The sequence below is a fragment of the Mixophyes fleayi genome, chromosome 6 (assembly GCF_038048845.1).
Source record: "Mixophyes fleayi isolate aMixFle1 chromosome 6, aMixFle1.hap1, whole genome shotgun sequence".
NCBI classification, from domain to species: domain Eukaryota; kingdom Metazoa; phylum Chordata; class Amphibia; order Anura; family Limnodynastidae; genus Mixophyes; species Mixophyes fleayi.
This window is the reverse complement of record NC_134407.1, coordinates 62652165-62669927: the sequence shown is the minus strand read 5'-3', so window position 1 is coordinate 62669927 and position 17763 is coordinate 62652165. Positions and strand designations below refer to the sequence as shown.

Below are 17763 nucleotides of genomic sequence, written 5' to 3'. Positions count from 1 at the left end.
CATTGTAAGTTAGTCTGTGAGTTCAATCTATTCACCAGTGACTGAAAATTATGGTTGCACAATTTACTTGTTATAAGTTCGCATTATAATGCAACTTTGATAGCTGGTCTGACCAACACATTTGGTTTGTGCTGTATTCGCTACTATAGTTTGCAGCTGTAAAAATTGCATCAGATTTCTTAAAAGTATTTCATTTGTTGTAGCTACTTTCACTGGCAATTAGTGTTCTTTAATGACAAATAAGACTAAAATGTACTGGTATTGTTTTATGATACATGATGTATAACTGTAACGTTATGTTATGTATGTGATTTGATCTTGACTATTGACATGTGGGGGGGGGGAGTTTCCTGGTTGTGTTACCAAATTATTGTTTTGAATACTTTCCCCCACAACATTGTGTGTTCATTCTAGCTTGTGAAATAGCGCTGTTGTATAATCCTCTGCTAGACGAAGGGGCTCCTTTCTCTATAGTACACTATCCACTGTATAGTTTTGACTATGGCAGTAGCCTTCATTTAAAGAGACCACAGATTGCTTCGGTTTTGGCCATAGAAGACGCCAGGTTTAATTTAATTTCATGTCAAATTAATTCTGTTTTTCCCTTGCTGTTCTGTATCATATCATCATTATTTTCGTCTACATTTATTTATATATTATATACAATTTATTTTACATATGTAATTGCTATTGGTCACTCTCTTGGGAATAGCTTAAGTTTTACATAACATTTGTGTTTTTTTAGCTTTATCTAATTCAGCAAAATGTATTTGAGGATTAATTTTTCTTCAAAGTTCTCCAACAGCTAATAAAAATAACCCAATTCTTTACCTATTTATATAGCACCTACATATTACATAGTGCCTTACAGGGAATGTGGAATCATTCACGTCAGTGAATCATATAATTCTTCTGGCTTTGTGAAAATGGGAAAATCACACCAAAACTTGGAACAGCACTAATTACTACAGAGTGCATTTCTGACTCTTCATCTGAGCATAGAATATCAACTGTTCTCTCCTTATCTTTAGTCTTGGCAGGAGCTAAGCAGGGCAAGCAGTGACCTTGGTGAAAGCATCTCTTGCAGCTCCCTTCACGATGATTATCTTACTGGTATTTCTAAGAGGTAAATATATTGGAACATGTTTACTACTCTACTTAGTTATGTATTGCCTTCTGGATCCCAAAATATTATATACTGGCTGTTAGGTTAAATATAATGACGTGCAATTTAATTTATTATGTTCTTCTATATATTTTATTATGTTCTTCTATATAATGTCTGTACACATTTTAATATTTGTACTTTGCTATATATGTGCCACAGTAACAGCTATTGTCTATATTACTTGGTCCATTTGGTCTACTGTAAACTTATTGAGGTTTTCTCTGGGCCATGGTCACCAGGTCCACTCTTGCCAGTCCTTCCCTGTAAATAGCAATGTTTAATATCAATTTAACAAAAAATCGTTAATTTTTTTTTTTCTTTTGGACATCTCTTTCATGTAAGTTAGTATGTCCCAATCACACATTCTTGGTACTTGTATCTACGGAGGTTCCTCCCATTTAACTTTTGAGTTCTGATTCAGAGAGCCTTCAATATATTGTAGTCCTCCTACTTGAAGGACTCAGGATTATAGGGAACCCAGCAGTAAAGTAAGTACTCAGTCCACTGCATCATTCCAGCAATAAGGGTCTTTTCATATAAAAACGTGCCCCTGGAATTTGTTTCTATTTGCCCAAAAGCGCCTAGTTATGTGTTTCATGTGAACATCTATATTATAGTTTTTAGAGCTGCCCCCATAAACTCATCCAACACCTACACTCCCTGGATTGCACACCCAGCTTAAAATGAGCAAGGTGGTAACAGTAAAGACGTAGTTCCTTGTCTAGCCTGCTTCATAACTTCTGGGCTCCCCACAATCTTGGGCTTATCAAGATAAAAACTGAAAACTATTTGGATCTTTCTGGAGCAGAGAAGGTGCCAGGAAAGGGAGCTGGTCCCCATGAAGGTATTGGGTGGGTTGGGTAGAAGTCTGCAATACCTTATAAGAGGGAGTGAATGTGGAGTTTAATTTCGGTAAGGAGGCCTTCTGCAGTTTCCATGTGATTGTATTTGAAACAAGCAAAGAGGCTCACGCTAGCATTGAATGCCTCGCTATGGCCATTAGAAATGTAATCCAATTAGTCTATGTAACAGCCGTTCTCCTTTTAGAAAGTACAACCACAAGTCTTTGCATTGGACCTTGGCACCACCACCTGATCTCACTACCTCATTAAGCTCGCTCCTCTTGTGTCAGTTTCCTCTAACACCATTCATGTTTCTTGATCATTTCTCATTGTCACCGTCATGATTACCATGATGTTTTATAACTAACATTTATAATCATTTTATTATATACAAATTCTGATAAATAAATAGGAGTTTGACAAATCATCATATGAACCAGAATATATAGGGCCTTCAGTGCGATACTGTTGCACACTTATCTTCAGTTCTGCGAAACATTTAAAATGTAACTTTTATTAAAAAAATGTAAATTATAACATAAACACCCCAAAACAGACAATAAGGGAAACTAAGTTAAAAGAAGGCAGAACATAGAATCTTCTTGATAAACATCTCTGCTATTTATCATCACTTCTTTTTATTATGTCATAGGCTACCATTAATTTTTTTAATGCCAGTTACAATATACCAAAGTAAGATGACTATCAACAATAAGTTATATGGTAGCAGCATCCTTACTTAGAGCATGTTGCTCGTATGTTTTTCTTATAAGAATGTAACACATTTGCCATATGTTATAATAGAACTGTGCTTACCACATTAACAACTATTAGGGAAAGTTGAATACTTCATTGTTTGCATGCAAAGTATTAATACTAAAGCCCTAACCCATTAGTGTCAAAATACAGGCTGTCAAAAGAGTATTACAATGGAACCAATATTTCAAAAGAAACCGCAAAACGCAACTCCAGTGGGTAACCTGCCTAAAACTAAAGAGAGAAGTCCTACTAAACTAGTTTCTCAATTCTCTTCTCACTTAATAGCTGCCCCCAAGATCTCCCCTACCTTCTGGATGCAGAGAGAACAACAGAGACAGACTTTGAATATGTTGAATACAAGAAAGGTAAAACACATACTGTTATCAATATATATATATATATATATATATATATATATATATATACACACACACACACAACATTAATTGATGAATATTACTGCCAATGTCACACTTAACTATTCAAATTTGTGGGAAGTGATGTCAAGAGTCTTTGATTTTTCCTTTCACTGTCTGATTGGTTCCAGCAGTCTGATACCTTGCCCACACACTGGGGCTTTACATATGTGGCATGGTTGTTATAACTATGGGGTTTCGCTAGCCAACCTCCAGTTGGTTAGGAAGAGCCCTTCTGCTTTTCGGTTCTGGAGCTGGCTGCAGTTAGCAGAGGGGTCCACCATCTTATATTTTTGACATCTTTACTACAAACAATGAGAGCAGTACTAACCACCCTGTAGTCTATCCACTGGTGTTAGAGGAAACCCATGTTGGCATGTTATGGGTATCACCAAAAAAATGGATGCAAGTCCAGGTAGGTTAGTGATGTGCTGGAGTCTTAATGCTGAATGCTGTTATCACCCATTAACCTAAGAAATATTGTATAAAATTATTTTAGCAGACAATATAACTAGTTTAAGTTTAAGCCCCCCCCCCCCACATACACACCTTTTACATGAATGGGATCACTCCAATGCCAAGCACCAAAATGTGATGTAATATAAAAATGCCCACTCTGTACGACTTTGCACTATTTTGTCACCCTGCTGATTTTAAATTTGTTGCTCAACTGTAAATTTCACACTGGGAATAAAGGAAATTGAAAAGTCCATGAAATAGCTTGCAAAGTACAAAATTCGGTAATGTATTAACTATCGCTGTGTTCTGTATTATCATCATCATCAATTAGAGGTGGTTAACTGGTCTGTGTGACAACAATAATACACTTTTTATATTGAAAGCTCCCAGTGCAGTAGAAAAAAAAAATCAGGTTGCTGCCATCTCGAGGCGGTACACCCCTTAAATGAAGTCTCCTGTATTTTAAAAAAATAACTCAGTCACTGCTTCTCCAAATATCTTCAGCTGTGATAAGTTCCACACAAATATCTCAAATATCTTCAATTCTCATAAGTTCCTAAAAGCATCACGTATTGTAGTATAACCTCATGATAATAATGAATTTTAAAGTAAAATTATTTTAACACCATAGCCACAATGGAAATCGATGATATTATAAATCTTCCACAGACAATAAGTCTTCCACATTCTCCTTGTCCAACACGTTGCAATAATTTAAAATTCTAAACTATATAATCACCACACCAGACTCAAAGTTATAGTAGCCCTATCATTCAGGAATACATATAATTTAATGACTGTCACCTCTAAATTCTTTTTTACTCAACCCAGAAAATAACATGACCGGGATTTACTGAAAATGTTGTCACAACCACGGAATGTTACTTTATAGAAGTTATGTCACAAAAACATTGGATTGCTATGTCCACAACTCCCTGTCTGCTTTAAAATACCTACCATGTTTTCTATACTTTGGCATTGAAATGGTTGTTCTATCATTCCTGTCATTTACTAAAGTGTTTTGATGCAATGTGTCACATCAAAACTCCTATATAATATATTGTAAAGTAATACACGTGTTGCACTAGGTATTTGGTTACAGTCACTGGTTAAAGCAACAAGATAGTTTACTTCTATTTATTTTATTTTATTGAATGGTACAAAGCTTAATTATGTGGTCCTTTATTACAAACTAGTGTATTCAAGCAATTACACTCAAGAAAACAATGTCTCGCTGAGTTGTGAAAATCACTTTTCTTGTTGAGCTGCCTCCTTCCTGTATATCCACTGACAAATCAGAGTTTCAACCTCAAAAAGGTAACTAGAATTTGTATTTCAGATCTCCAGTTGTTTTCACATATGGAAATGAGTGAGAGAGGTTATGATCTAAGTGGTCCTGCAAGGTGAGTGCAAATTTCTCATTCTGTTTCTTTGATACTTACAACACAACGACTGGCCCTAGATAAAGTCATGTACACACTGTTATACACTATCCAAACACATTAGCATTGCGTAATTTTTCATGGGATGACCACCTTTTAGGGAATACATTTTTCCAGCCAGTTAAAGTAATAGAGCATTTTTTTTCTACATTTTTTTTTCAGTTGCAAACTGGTCACTCTAAAGTAAAGAGTTATAGAAAGTTGTCCATGCGACTTGGCGTAGGTGAAGCTTTTATGTTAGATATTTGAAAAGTTGCAGTTTTAGGTGTCTATGAATGAAGCCCTAACTAAACCACACAGAAACTGCTTTCTCTATATCAGTGTTTCTCAACTCCAGTCCTCAGGACCCCTAACAGTGCATGTTTTCCATATCTCCTTGCTTAAGCACAGGTGCATTCATTACTGAATGACACATTGTAACAGATCCACAGGTGGTATAATTATTTCCCTTGTTATCTGGAAAGCAAGCACTGTTAGGGGTCCTGAGGACTGGAGTTGAGAAACACTGCTATATATGGTTTAGGCATTTTGAAGTTAAATGTTAATTTAATAAAAGTCTAACACAGGATGTGTCAGAGATATCTCCTGCATTAGGCAAATTATCACATTAAACAGCAGTCCCCATAATACTCAATCGGGACTGCGGTCTCACCAATTTTATCAACATCTGAAAAGCTTAGCTTTTCAGAGCTTGACCCCGATGGCTGACGCCATCAGAAGATGGTGTTCAAATGATTACAAATGCCAGGTTAGAAGTGTTATTTTAACTTCGCTCCATTTTTCAGTTACTTTTTGCTTTATTTCTATTTAGTGTCATTTAATGTATTTTATTTCTACATTTTTAAAAAGTCTTGATCTTCCTTGCAGCCCAGTACGGAGGCGTCATGCTCGGAAAGTAACGAGCCGAGTGACAATAATTGCTTTTCAGGGGGATGACTTACTAAAGCAGATAACCATAATCGGAGGGAACAGAACAGGGATCTTCATCCACCAAGTGACCCAGAAGTCAGCAGCTGATGAAATGTCTCTGATGCCAGGATGCAAGATCATGGCGGTGAGTCTCAATTATGATGTATGTTATCTATGAAACAAAATAGTTTATTGTAACACACACAATATGACATTGGTACATCTATTCAAACTGTCCATCATTAATTAGCTTCATGGCTTGTAAATAAATCCAATACCAATGCTCAACTTAAATCTAAGAGGCAAAACTAGCAGAGAAACGTTTTTTATGTTGTATGTTTCACAAGTATAGGCATTTCCATGCTTCTTTCATCTGCTGTATAAGAATAATTTAGAGTTCACCATCTTTCATTCAGGGAAACATTCCTTATTCTGTTGTTGGATATGGAATAAGCACAATATTTCATGGTACAAATTCTTTATCAGGTGCAGGACATGATGACTTTCTGTGACCTGGTATAGTATTATCTATTCAGCAATGACATTGTGAATGTTTCCTTGAATCAAAGAACTTGCTGGGTCGATCTTATGTTTTACAAGTGAGAGCTGGGCACTCTCTGACCTTGTTCAATACAACTAGAAACAATAGACAATGGGGGTTATTTACTAACATTGTAACCTATATATTTTTATGCAGATTTGCATCTTTGGGAAATGTCAGTAAATAAACCTCAAGGACCCCTCATAAGTGGATTTCTGGAGGAATTGGTTTAGAAGAAAAACACTCAGTGTAGTTTTGTTCAGCTTTCCCACTGTGTCCAGTTCTCTCAGCTGCTTTAAATGCCAAAATAAAAATTATTCTGTGGGTTTGGATTTAAGCAGCTTGCTCAGTTTTCACTTCTTCCCATATTCATAAGTTTTAAATACTCATTCAGGATCTGAACAAGGTATGCCAAGAAGCAAATTCTATCATTAAAAATGGAGCATGGTCAAACTGATATTGCCTCCCTTCGTTCATTGAACTCAGAACACATTAACACGGCTGTGGGAGAGTCTAAATGGGAATAATAGGAAATTGTAAAAGTGGGTAACGGCAAGTGAAAAGTCTTGTGAGAAGTGAGAAGGTGGTTACCTGAGGTGACATGCAGGTCAGACATAGATCTGAGCGAGGGAGATAAGATTTGAGATGTATGAAGGGTTGAAGTTGTTAAGGACTTTGTAGGTAAGTGTGCGCAATTTGAATTGGAGGATACAGTAACTTATGGGGATCAGGGTTGCCAAGAGGAATTTAAGGCCCCGGTACAACAACTTCATGGGGCCCTCTTATAGTTGAGAATGGGGGCATGGCTATGTATCATTGGGCCTGGCTACCAGGTGACCAATGCTAGGCCACCCTCCTACAGAAAAAAAACCTGCATTGTTGTGTACACCATTGATCAGTCACCAAAAATTGGGATTGGTCCACTAAAATCACAGCATTTCACAGACTTTCCTGCTTTTTCCTACCTGTTCTTGTCACTTTCAACACCTGTGGCTGCAGGTGTCTTTAGTTGTGGCTTGTCTGGATCCTGGAATGTTGGGGTCCCTAGTTGGAGAAAAAATGGGTACATTTAGAAAATTACATCCAGCCCTGGCATTAAACCAATAGCATCCGCACTTAATAATTAGGCCTTCCTCCAGCTCCAACATTAAAATAATAGTATTCACATTTAATAAATAAACATATTTCCTTCCCTACAAACAGCCCCAGCAATATATTAATAGTATTTACATTTCAGAAATATACCTATTTCCCGCAACCATCACTGCCATTAAATAATTCATAGTCATATTTAATAAAGAGACCTCATTCTCCCCAAACTCACCCCCACATTCAATTAATAGCCCCCAAACCACCCCATCTTAAATTAAGAGTCCCCATTATTAAATTGCCCCACCATCACCCCACAAACAAAATTGCACCCATTAATTAGCCACCACCTACCTCAAACTACATTGCCACAAGCTCCCTGTGCCATCATACACACATTACTGTGCCCCTTCATCACCACGTTGTGCCCCCTTATGATCACACTGCGCCCTCCATGCAGCTTTTCCCCCTTCTTCAAATTGTGCCATGCTGCTCCCCCTCCCCGACTTCATCACACTGTGCCATCCTGCCCCCCCTTTCCTTCATCACTGTGCTATCCTGCCCCCTCCCTTTCCTTCATCACTGTGCCATGCTGCTCCCCACCTCTCCTTCATCACTGTGCCATGCTGCCCCCCTCTCCTTCATCACTGTTGCATGCTGCCCCCTCTCCATCACTGTGCCATGCTGCTCCCCCCCTCTCCATCACTGTGCCATGCTGCTCCCCCCCCCCCCCGTCTCCATCACTGTGCCATGCCGATCCCCCCCCTCTCCTTCATCACTAGGTGCCTTTCTGCTGCCCCCCCTTTTTTCCTCACACTGTGCTTTCCTCCCCTTTTTTCTCACGCTGTGCCTTTCTCCCCCCCTTTTTCCTCATGCTGTGCCTTTCTGCCTCCCTTTTTCCTCACGCTGGGCCTTTCCCCCCACCCTTTTTTCCTCACACTGTGCCTTTCTTCCTCACGCTGTGCGTTTCTCCCCCACTTTTTCCTCACACTGTGCCTTTCTCCCCCACATTTTCCTCACGCTGTGCGTTTCTCCCCCACTTTTTCCTCACACTGTGCTTTTCTGCTTTTCTCCCTTTGCCTCCATTCTTTTACTTACCTTTTTATTAGCTTCTTTCATCTCTTTTCTTTTCTTCTGTCTTCTTGCTTCTCTCTGGGTCCTCTGTGTGCGGCTCCTGAATGTCGGCCGTGACTTGATGTCGTCACGCCCGACATTCAGTTTGAACAGAGCAGAGAGGAAGAAGGAGGGACGCCGGAGCCTCGATCACGTGAGTAGATGTTTTGTTTTCTTAAGTACCCGCTCCCCCCTCCAACAAAGGGATGGAGCAAAAAAAATAATAAGGTTTAAAAAATACAAATAATATAAAAAAAAACGTAAGATGGTTGATATTTGTAATATGTGTTTGCATTCCTTTGTAGCATCCTGGCATGTTTGCTGCGTTGTCATAAGACTGTCCTCTTAGATAAGTTACATCAATACCAATTTGTTAAAAGTATTTCAATATAATGTTGTCAAGAGCTTCTCCAGTGACATATCATGAGGGGAATGAAAGAGAAAATCTTCAACAACCTTATAATCTCATTTTTTAACATACCGAACAACTAGTCAGCTGATCAGTATGAGAATTGTCTGGGGTTGAATCAACACTTATGGAAAAGTATTTGTCTTAGTTAATTTCTTCTACAATGGTTTGCAATACTTTTTTTAACCATAATCTCTATGATTTCCTCACATATTTTTGAAGATAAATATGAAGTTTGTCATGATCCTTGATTACCATATTTTGCTATATGAGAACTAAGAAAAGGATCATATTCAGCAAGTAATTCAAGAATGCCGAGAAAGTTGCTGTTGTGTTGAGAATTGAGGAGTTACCTTGTCGTCTTCTGTTTTGGTCCTCTTCTTTGCTCTAGGCTCTGGCACTGCTGTTAGCTGTCCTGGGAATGGGAGGGGGATACAGAGACAGTGACAGTTGGGGCTGCCCCCTTGAAACTAGGGGCGGCCTTGATTGCTGAAGAAGCCAATCGCTGGCATTTAGAAAAAAAAAATAATAATAATATATATAACACATAAAAAAAAAAACTTTTCATATCCTTTTTTAGGCCCACAGCTGCCCCGGTCCCTGAGGTGTAGCCCCTAAAGCCCATGTCTTAATCCGTCCCTGATTCCATAAGCACATAAAATAAAATAAAAATAAGTAGGTGGGATGGAATATTTGCACTGTTCCAGCTCACAAAAAGGTAATTCCTACATGGTTCCCCTAGTGACCGAATATATGTAATGCTGATTTCCCTCAAAGGTCTTGTAGGCTGAATGTGAGCAATCAGAGTGAACTGTGGCAATATGAAAGATAGGGAGAACACTACGTGACTTGTCCAAACTCTTTTCTCAACTTTTGCCATATGATTATTGTTTTCCTGGTAGAGATGATGTTTTCTTTCAATTGCTTGGGTGAAAGGAAGAGTCTAGTGTGTCGAATTTTCCTTACTAGAATTCTCACTTTCTAGAGTTATGTTAGTGAATTGGGATTTAGCATCTCATCAGTCTAAATATGCTAGACATAAATATCACATACATTTTCACCTGGGGGTAAATGTATCAATCTGCGGGTTCTTCAACACCCGCGTGTTCAGCCTCTTCAGCGATTATATTTCAAGCGGCGCTGCATTGTAAAGGGAAGTTAACCCTTTACAATGCAGCGCCGCTTGAAATTTAATTGCGGAAGAGGCTGAACACGCGGGTGTTGAAGAACCCGCAGATTGATACATTTACCCCCTGGTTGGGAATTGGATAGCTGCTATTATCTCAAAGACATCCTGGCTACATGTACCCAGCAAAACTAACCATGTTAATAAAATGGCATCTACCCATTATGGACAAAGCCAAATTATGCCACTGCGCCAATTCTTGTAAGATCTTACATGTTGGGGCTAAAGTAATATTATAACAATGCAATCAAAGAGCACTGTTGAGAAACATGTGGACATTTTTTTAAGTCCCCATATATTTCCTCATGCCTATTCATATGTCATATACTAAAACATAATAAAAGGATATACAAAATGGACATTGGTGGATAATAATTAAACATACACTATATGGACAAAAGTATTTGGACGCTTGACCATTACACCAGCAGGGACTGTAATGACATTGTATTCAAATACGTATACTTTAATATGGAGTTGGTCCCCCTTTTGCAGGGATAACAGCTTCCGCCCTTCTTGGAAGACTTTCCACAAGATGTTGGAGTTTTTCTGTGGGAATTTGTGCCGATTCATTCTGTAGAGCATTTATGAGGTCAGGCACTGATGTTGGACAAGAAGGCCTGTCTTGCAATCTCCGTTCCAGTTCGTCCCAAAGGTGTTCGATGGGGTTGAGGTCAGAGCTCTGTGTCGGCTAGTCAAGTTCTTCCACACCAAACTCATCAAACCATGTCTTTGTAGTACTTGATTTGTGCACTGGGACACAGTCATGTTGGAATTGAAAAGTGCCTTCCCCAAATTGTTTCCACAAAGTGGGAAGCATAGCATTGTCCAAAATGACTTGGCATGCTGGAGTATTCACAGGAGATAAGGGGCCTAGCCCAAACCCTGAAAAACAGCTCCATACCATTATCCCTCTACCACCAAATTTCACAGTTGGCATAATGCAGTCAGGCAGGTAACATCCTCCTGTCATCTGCCAAACCCAGACTCACCAATCTGATGCCAAACAGAGAAGCGTGATTCATCACTCCACAGAACATGTTTCCACTGCTCCACAGTCCAGTGTCTGTGTGCTTTACATCACTCCATCTGACGCTTAGCATTGGTGTTGGTGATGTGAGGCTTGCATGCAGCTGCTCGGTCATGGACACCCATTCCATTAAGCTCCCGCAACACAGTTTTTGTGCTTACCATTAACGCCAGTGGAAATTCGGAACTCTTTAGCTATGGAATCAGCAGAGCATTGGCGACTCTTACGCACCATGCACCTTAGCAGTTTTTGACCCTGCTTTGTGATTTTATGTGGTTTTCCGCTTCGTGGCTGAGTTGCTGTTGTTCCTAAACGCTTCCACTTTCTAATAATATCACTTACAGTTGACTGTGGAATATCCAGCAGGGATGAAATTTTATGAACTGTCTTATTGCAAAGGTGGCATCCTATCACAGTACCGCGCTTTAAGTCACTGAGCTCTTCAGAACAACCCATTTTGTATCACAAATGTTTGCAATTGGAGACTGTATGGCTAGGTTCTTAATCTTATACACCTCTGGCAATGGGTCTGATTGAAACACCTCAATTCAATAATTAACAGGTGTGGCCAAATATAATAATAGTGTACATTTTCTTTTTATTCAGTTTAAAATACATATATTTTATGTGAACCTTCCCCCATATCCTCAAACATGCTGAGGAAGATTGATGATTATATTAATGCACGCATATAGTCTATGTAGTAACATTTAGGCTTATTTACCTTGAAACATTTAGAAGAATAGATTGTTATGTTCCCTCTTTTTCTCATATACTGTTAGCAAACATTTAATTATCTGTAGTTGTGACAGTGGATTTTAATATTGTTTTTTTAAATTGCTATAATTGCCTTATATTAACCTTATATTAACACATGCGTAAATGGGTTGCATATATTATTGTTTATATTACCTTTTGTTAATGTTAACCTATTATTAACGTGTACAACCCTACCCACATACACTACATGCAATTCATTATCATTTCCTCCACATTTTGTCTCTGCAGGTAGATTTTGATGTTTTGAATCCTGCTTACAAGGTGGTCCTAGAAGGAATGACCTTTGAGGATGCTCATTGCACCCTCAATAGGGTTAAGGGATTCTGCTGCCTTTCTGTCCAAAGCAACATGGATGGTAAGCAGAATAATATCTGTAAGGCTTGTTTTAAATTACTCTCTAAAATATCTTCAAATTCTATTTACACAGTGACATTGGCTGAACTAGGCACCCTGCTTGCACTTAAATATGAAGACAAAACAAATCATTGAGCTCAGTCTTTCAATAATGTCTCATTTCAGAGTATCGAAAGCTTTTGAAGAACATAGAGAGTGGCTTGGTCATGTCTGGAGACTCATTTTATGTTCGTGTAAACCAGTCCATGGCTGCACGTGTTGAGGGTGGCCTGCAGGTGACGTGTGGTGAGATCTTACATGTCACACATACTATGTTCAAAAATCGCTGCCAATGGTTTGCTCACCGAGTCAATTATTACACTATGAAAGATGGAGAATCAGGAATAATTCAGAACTATCGGCAGTAAGTAACTAGAATTTTTATCATTTGCCTGCTACTTTAATTTTCTTTTGCCATAATAGTTTTTCTACATGACAGCTAAAAATCTAGATGTCATTAAATAATACATCAAAAAAATTCAAAACACACAATAATGTCAAATATTTATATGATTGAAAAATAAATATAATTAATTTGAGTCTTTATTTTACTTTATATGAATAAGTAAAGCATAGGAAATAACTTGGACTAATCTGAGGGCTAGCCTTTGTCTCAATATTGCCAATTATTTCATTTTGTCTACAATTGTGCATTGTGTTACAATATGAAGTCTCTAACCTCTAAAACTTTTGGTTATGTCACAGGGCTCAACAGCAATTAATAACATCTATACAGCGCATGACATGGCAAAATGGCATGCCACGCCAGGTGAGTAGATATGGACATGGCATATAGTTAATATGACATAGGGCATTATGTCCGTGTATGGGTAAAGTGTTTGGTAGAGATAAACAGAACTATTTGGCTAGCAAAAATTCATAGACTTTAATTCTAAGGGCTCAAATAATCAATCAGAAGCAGAGGTGAAAAACTTCAGCTTATTTGACTACCCATTACTGACCTGGCTTGTTCCTGGCCATCCCTGAGCCTGCTGACTGATCTGTATTCTTACCACATATTACTGACAAGGCCTGTTTCTGGCTACCACTGTCTGCTCATGACCCTGACCTTTGGCTTGTAGTCTTATTTAAAACCTGTACTGCCCATCCTTACCCCTGGAAATAATCTGTCTCATTCTATTTTCATCTGCTCCATGCCCTGTCAGTCACTGCCTAATAGGATTAAGCTGCTGACCAAAACATTTGGGTGTCTCACAGTGAAGCCCATTACCTTTTACAGGTGTCCCTGGTAAAGAACATATACAGTAGAAAGTACACTATTCCTGATAGGTATAGGGCCGGTTCAAGTTCTCTAGGCGCCCTAGGCAAAGTGTTAGCCTACTGCCCTCCCCCCCCATACCCTCCTTGTTCTCCCCCATACCTTGCAAATGAAATATAGAGCATGAGGTGCCAAATAATAATCCTCTTCCCCATCCCCCCCATAGTTTTTTTTTACCTGCCCACTTCCTGGATTGGGCTTTGGCACCCTCATTTTTTTTAAACAAAACATTTTAATAATTATATTGTATTAACTCACTATTTGTTCTACTCAAGACTGGTCAGCAGATGCAGGGGGCTCTTCAAACTTCCTCTCTCTCAAATGGCTGCCCAAACGCTCCTCAGGCTCTTCACAGAGAGGAGGGAATGGAGCTGAGCGGTGCATGCTGGAAGGGGAGGCGGTGGCGGAAAATAACTTTATACACACTGTCACTCAGTGTGAAATTAACCTTCTATGTGGAATTGCTGTTTTAAAGGTGTAATCTCAGAGTATAGGACAAATAAATAATGCTATGTTTTAAGTGGTGTTAATGTTATCGGAGGAGGATACATATAGCAGAGATGTTAAAAAATATTGTAGATAGTATTAATGGTGGATGTGTGAGGGAGAAGTGCAGTAGTGAAGGTTATTAATAATTAACTGAGTATAAAAAATCATCAATAGAAACTATTGGCCTTGTTACCTGGACCAGTCTTGTTTGCCAACTGTTCCTGCAGACTATCGCTACTACCAGGTATCCAATTCCTATTTTTCCAGCTTACCTGGATCTCCATGCTATCTGTGCCTGCAGATTATCACTACTACCTTGTATTCAGCTCCAAGCTTCCCAGCTTACCTGGACATCCATGCTATCTGTGCCTGCAGATTATCACTACTACCTTGTATCCAGCTCCAAGCTTCTTAGCTTACCTGGACATCCATGCTATCTGTGCCTGCAGATCACTTCACCTGCCTGGTCTCCAGCTCAAGCTTTCCAACCTAACCTGCGTACTCTGACTATCCCATACTTGTATTTCTGCCTTTTCATTTGCTGGATCTCAATTTTACCTGTATGTTTATTTAGAAAATGAAAATATTGGGATAGGATAGAATGGTCCAAAAAAGGGGATGTACAGTTGTACAGAATGTACAAAATAATGGGTATTTGCGAACGGTGATTGTTGCCAGGATAAAAGATATTTGATTGTGAAAGTGCAGTATTTGAAAAAGTGCAAAATGCCCTATATGCGGTAGTATCCCCATCCACAGTACAGGGGCAATGAAAGTATTTTAACAATCCAAAGATTAGCTCTCATCTACCATATATACTATACAACTACATAATCAGTATATCATTCACAATAGACTTTATACACACATCTCAATGTAGCACCCCAGTAAGTACAGTCATGGCCAAAAGTTTTGAGAATGACATAAATATTGGTTTTCACAAAGTTTGCTGCTTCGGTGTTTTTAGACCTTTTTTCCAGATGTTGCTATGATATACTGAAGTAAAATTCCAAGCATTAAGTTGATGCAAAGAGTCAATATTTGCAGTGTTGACCCTTTTTGAAGACCTCTGCAATTCACCCTGGCATGTTGTCAATTAACTTCTGGGCCACATACTGACTGATGGCTGCCCATTCTTGCTTAAGCAATGCTTGGAGTTTGTTAGAATTGGTGGGTGTTTGTTTATCCACCTGCCTCTTGAGGATTGACCATAAGTTGCCCTTGGAGGATGTTTTGGTACCATTCTTATTTTCATGGCTGTGTTCTTAGGCAAAATTGTGAGTGAGCCCACTCCCTTGGCTGAGAAGCAACCCCATACATGAATGGTCTCAGGAAGCTTTACTGTTGGCATGACACAGGACTGATGGTGATGCTCACCTTTCCTTCTCCAGACAAGCGTTTTTTCAGATGCCCCAAACAATCTGAAAGGATATTCTTCAGAGAAAATGACTTTACCCCCGTCCTCAGCAGTCCAATCCCTGTACCTTTTGCAGAATATCAGTCTGTCCCTGATGTTCTTCCTGGAGAGAAGTGGCTTCTTTTCTGGCCTTCTGGACATCAGGCCATCCTCCAAAAGTCTTTGCCTCACTGTAGATGCAGATGCACTTACACCTGCCTTCTGCAAGCTCTGCACTGGTGGTGCCCTTATCCCACAGCTGATCAACTTTAAGAGATGGTCCTGGCGCTTGCTGGACGTTCTTGGGTGCCTTGAATCCTTCTTCACAACTATTGAACCTCTCTCCTTGAAGTTCTTGATGATCCGATAAATGGTTGATTTAGGTGCAATATCCTTGCCTGTAAAGCTCTTTTTGTGCAAAACAGTGATGACCGCACATGTTTAGTTGCAGGTAACCATGGTTAACAGAGGAAGAACAATGATTTCATGCACCAACCTCCTTTTAAAGCATCCAGTCTGTTATTCTAACTCAATCAGCATGACAGAGTGATCTCCAGCCTTGACATAATCAACACTCTCACCTATGTTAACGAGAGAATCACTGACCTGATGTCAACAGGTCCTTTTGTGGCAGGGTTGAAATGCAGTGGAAATGTTGTTTTTGGGATAAAGTTCATTGTCATGGCAAAGAGGGACTTTGAAATGAATTGCCATTCATCTGATCACTGTTCATGACATTCTGGAGAATATGCAAATTGCCATCATAAAAACTGAGGCAGCAGATTTTGTGAAAAATAATATTTGTGTCATTCTCAAAACTTTTGGCCTTGACTGTACATACTTGAAAGTCTATGGTCTTTATCCACTGACATGAAAATACTGACTTTTACTAGTATTTGTTAACACTAGTAAAAGCATTTACATAGGTATGGTATTGGAATCCATTGTACCAGTGACCAAATACCCACTGGTATTTGCAACTGCAGTTGGGAACACTTGCGTTGCAGCACCGATTTTCCGATACTTCCTTCTCCATTAACTTGCATTCACCTCAACCTCAATACTTACTATCGCACGCCAAACACAATCGCCAATAAAGCAACTTCAGTGGAAAATCATGCACAGTTTAGTGACAAGTGTGTACAGAAATGCATGAATTCAGGAGGACAAATATGATGAGAATTCCTGCTGTAACAAGTAACTAACTACATGATTCATTAATCTCAGTGAATTTCAGTTGCAAAGGTATAATTAACAGTAATTATACCCTTGCAACTAGAGGAACAAGTCAAATTTAATTGATCCAAAATATTAGCACTTTCAAAGTCAAGTGTAGTACAACACATGTTCAACGTGCACAATAAAATGCAAAATAATATAGCATTAAAAACAATCAAAAGTATCTGGGTAGCATGCACTATAGATGTATAGTGAGATTACATAACAAAACTATATAATATAATATATTAAAAGGTTTATGTCTCACTTTTTAACATTTCTTAAAGAAATATGATCGGACTCCAATGGCACAAAATATAGCTATAGATGGATCCAAAATATGGACAATTAATTTAAAGTTTTGTTTTTATTCATACGTTATATTGGTGTATTCTCTTGCACCACCAAATATGGGTGTCCACTTACCTATTAATTTCCTGAGCACCTTTCTTATTGGTTAGTAGTTGTTTCCGATTTTCTGAGGACACAAGCATAGAAAGCCTAGGTGACTGTGATGAGGCCATCATGGGCAATGTAGACAGTTCTCCAATATATGAAGTATCATCTTAAATAATCCTTCCCCTTTAAATATACAGTCCAATGTGTCCACTTCTTCTGTAGCTTTCCTGGATTCAATGGTTGCTGTTAACTCTATTGAATTCTCTCCTGTACTTCCTTTCCACTCCATCCCAAATTACAAAATTCAATAAAAAGTTGTTTTTTTTAAAATAAAAGAATTAAAATGAAAGCCTGTATTCCAGTCATTCCTCTCGCTATTGATGGGAGTGTGATTCCTGCTGTATCTATTCAGTGTAAGACTGTTCCGCTTAACTTAAAAATTGGGG

At 38.7% G+C, this 17763-nt stretch overlaps 2 protein-coding genes across 3 annotated transcripts in view; one reads left to right on the top strand and one right to left on the bottom strand.

Moving 5' to 3' along the window:
- EBI3 (Epstein-Barr virus induced 3) overlaps positions 1-17058 on the bottom strand; it is a 305430-nt gene extending 288372 nt beyond the window's left edge. Inside the window, exon 1 of the mRNA XM_075216741.1 lies at positions 17048-17058. The gene's annotated coding sequence lies outside the window, so the exon portion shown is untranslated. The remainder of the gene's footprint in view (positions 1-17047) is intronic.
- The window catches only part of CARD14 (caspase recruitment domain family member 14), a 74284-nt gene that overhangs the window by 43299 nt on the left and 13222 nt on the right, over positions 1-17763 (top strand). For both annotated transcript variants that reach the window (XM_075216738.1, XM_075216737.1), the window contains 7 exons: positions 1032-1126; positions 3055-3134; positions 4984-5047; positions 5954-6140; positions 12372-12498; positions 12663-12900; positions 13242-13305. In XM_075216738.1, the coding sequence (XP_075072839.1) occupies positions 1032-1126; positions 3055-3134; positions 4984-5047; positions 5954-6140; positions 12372-12498; positions 12663-12900; positions 13242-13305 (855 nt within the window). The remainder of the gene's footprint in view (positions 1-1031; positions 1127-3054; positions 3135-4983; positions 5048-5953; positions 6141-12371; positions 12499-12662; positions 12901-13241; positions 13306-17763) is intronic.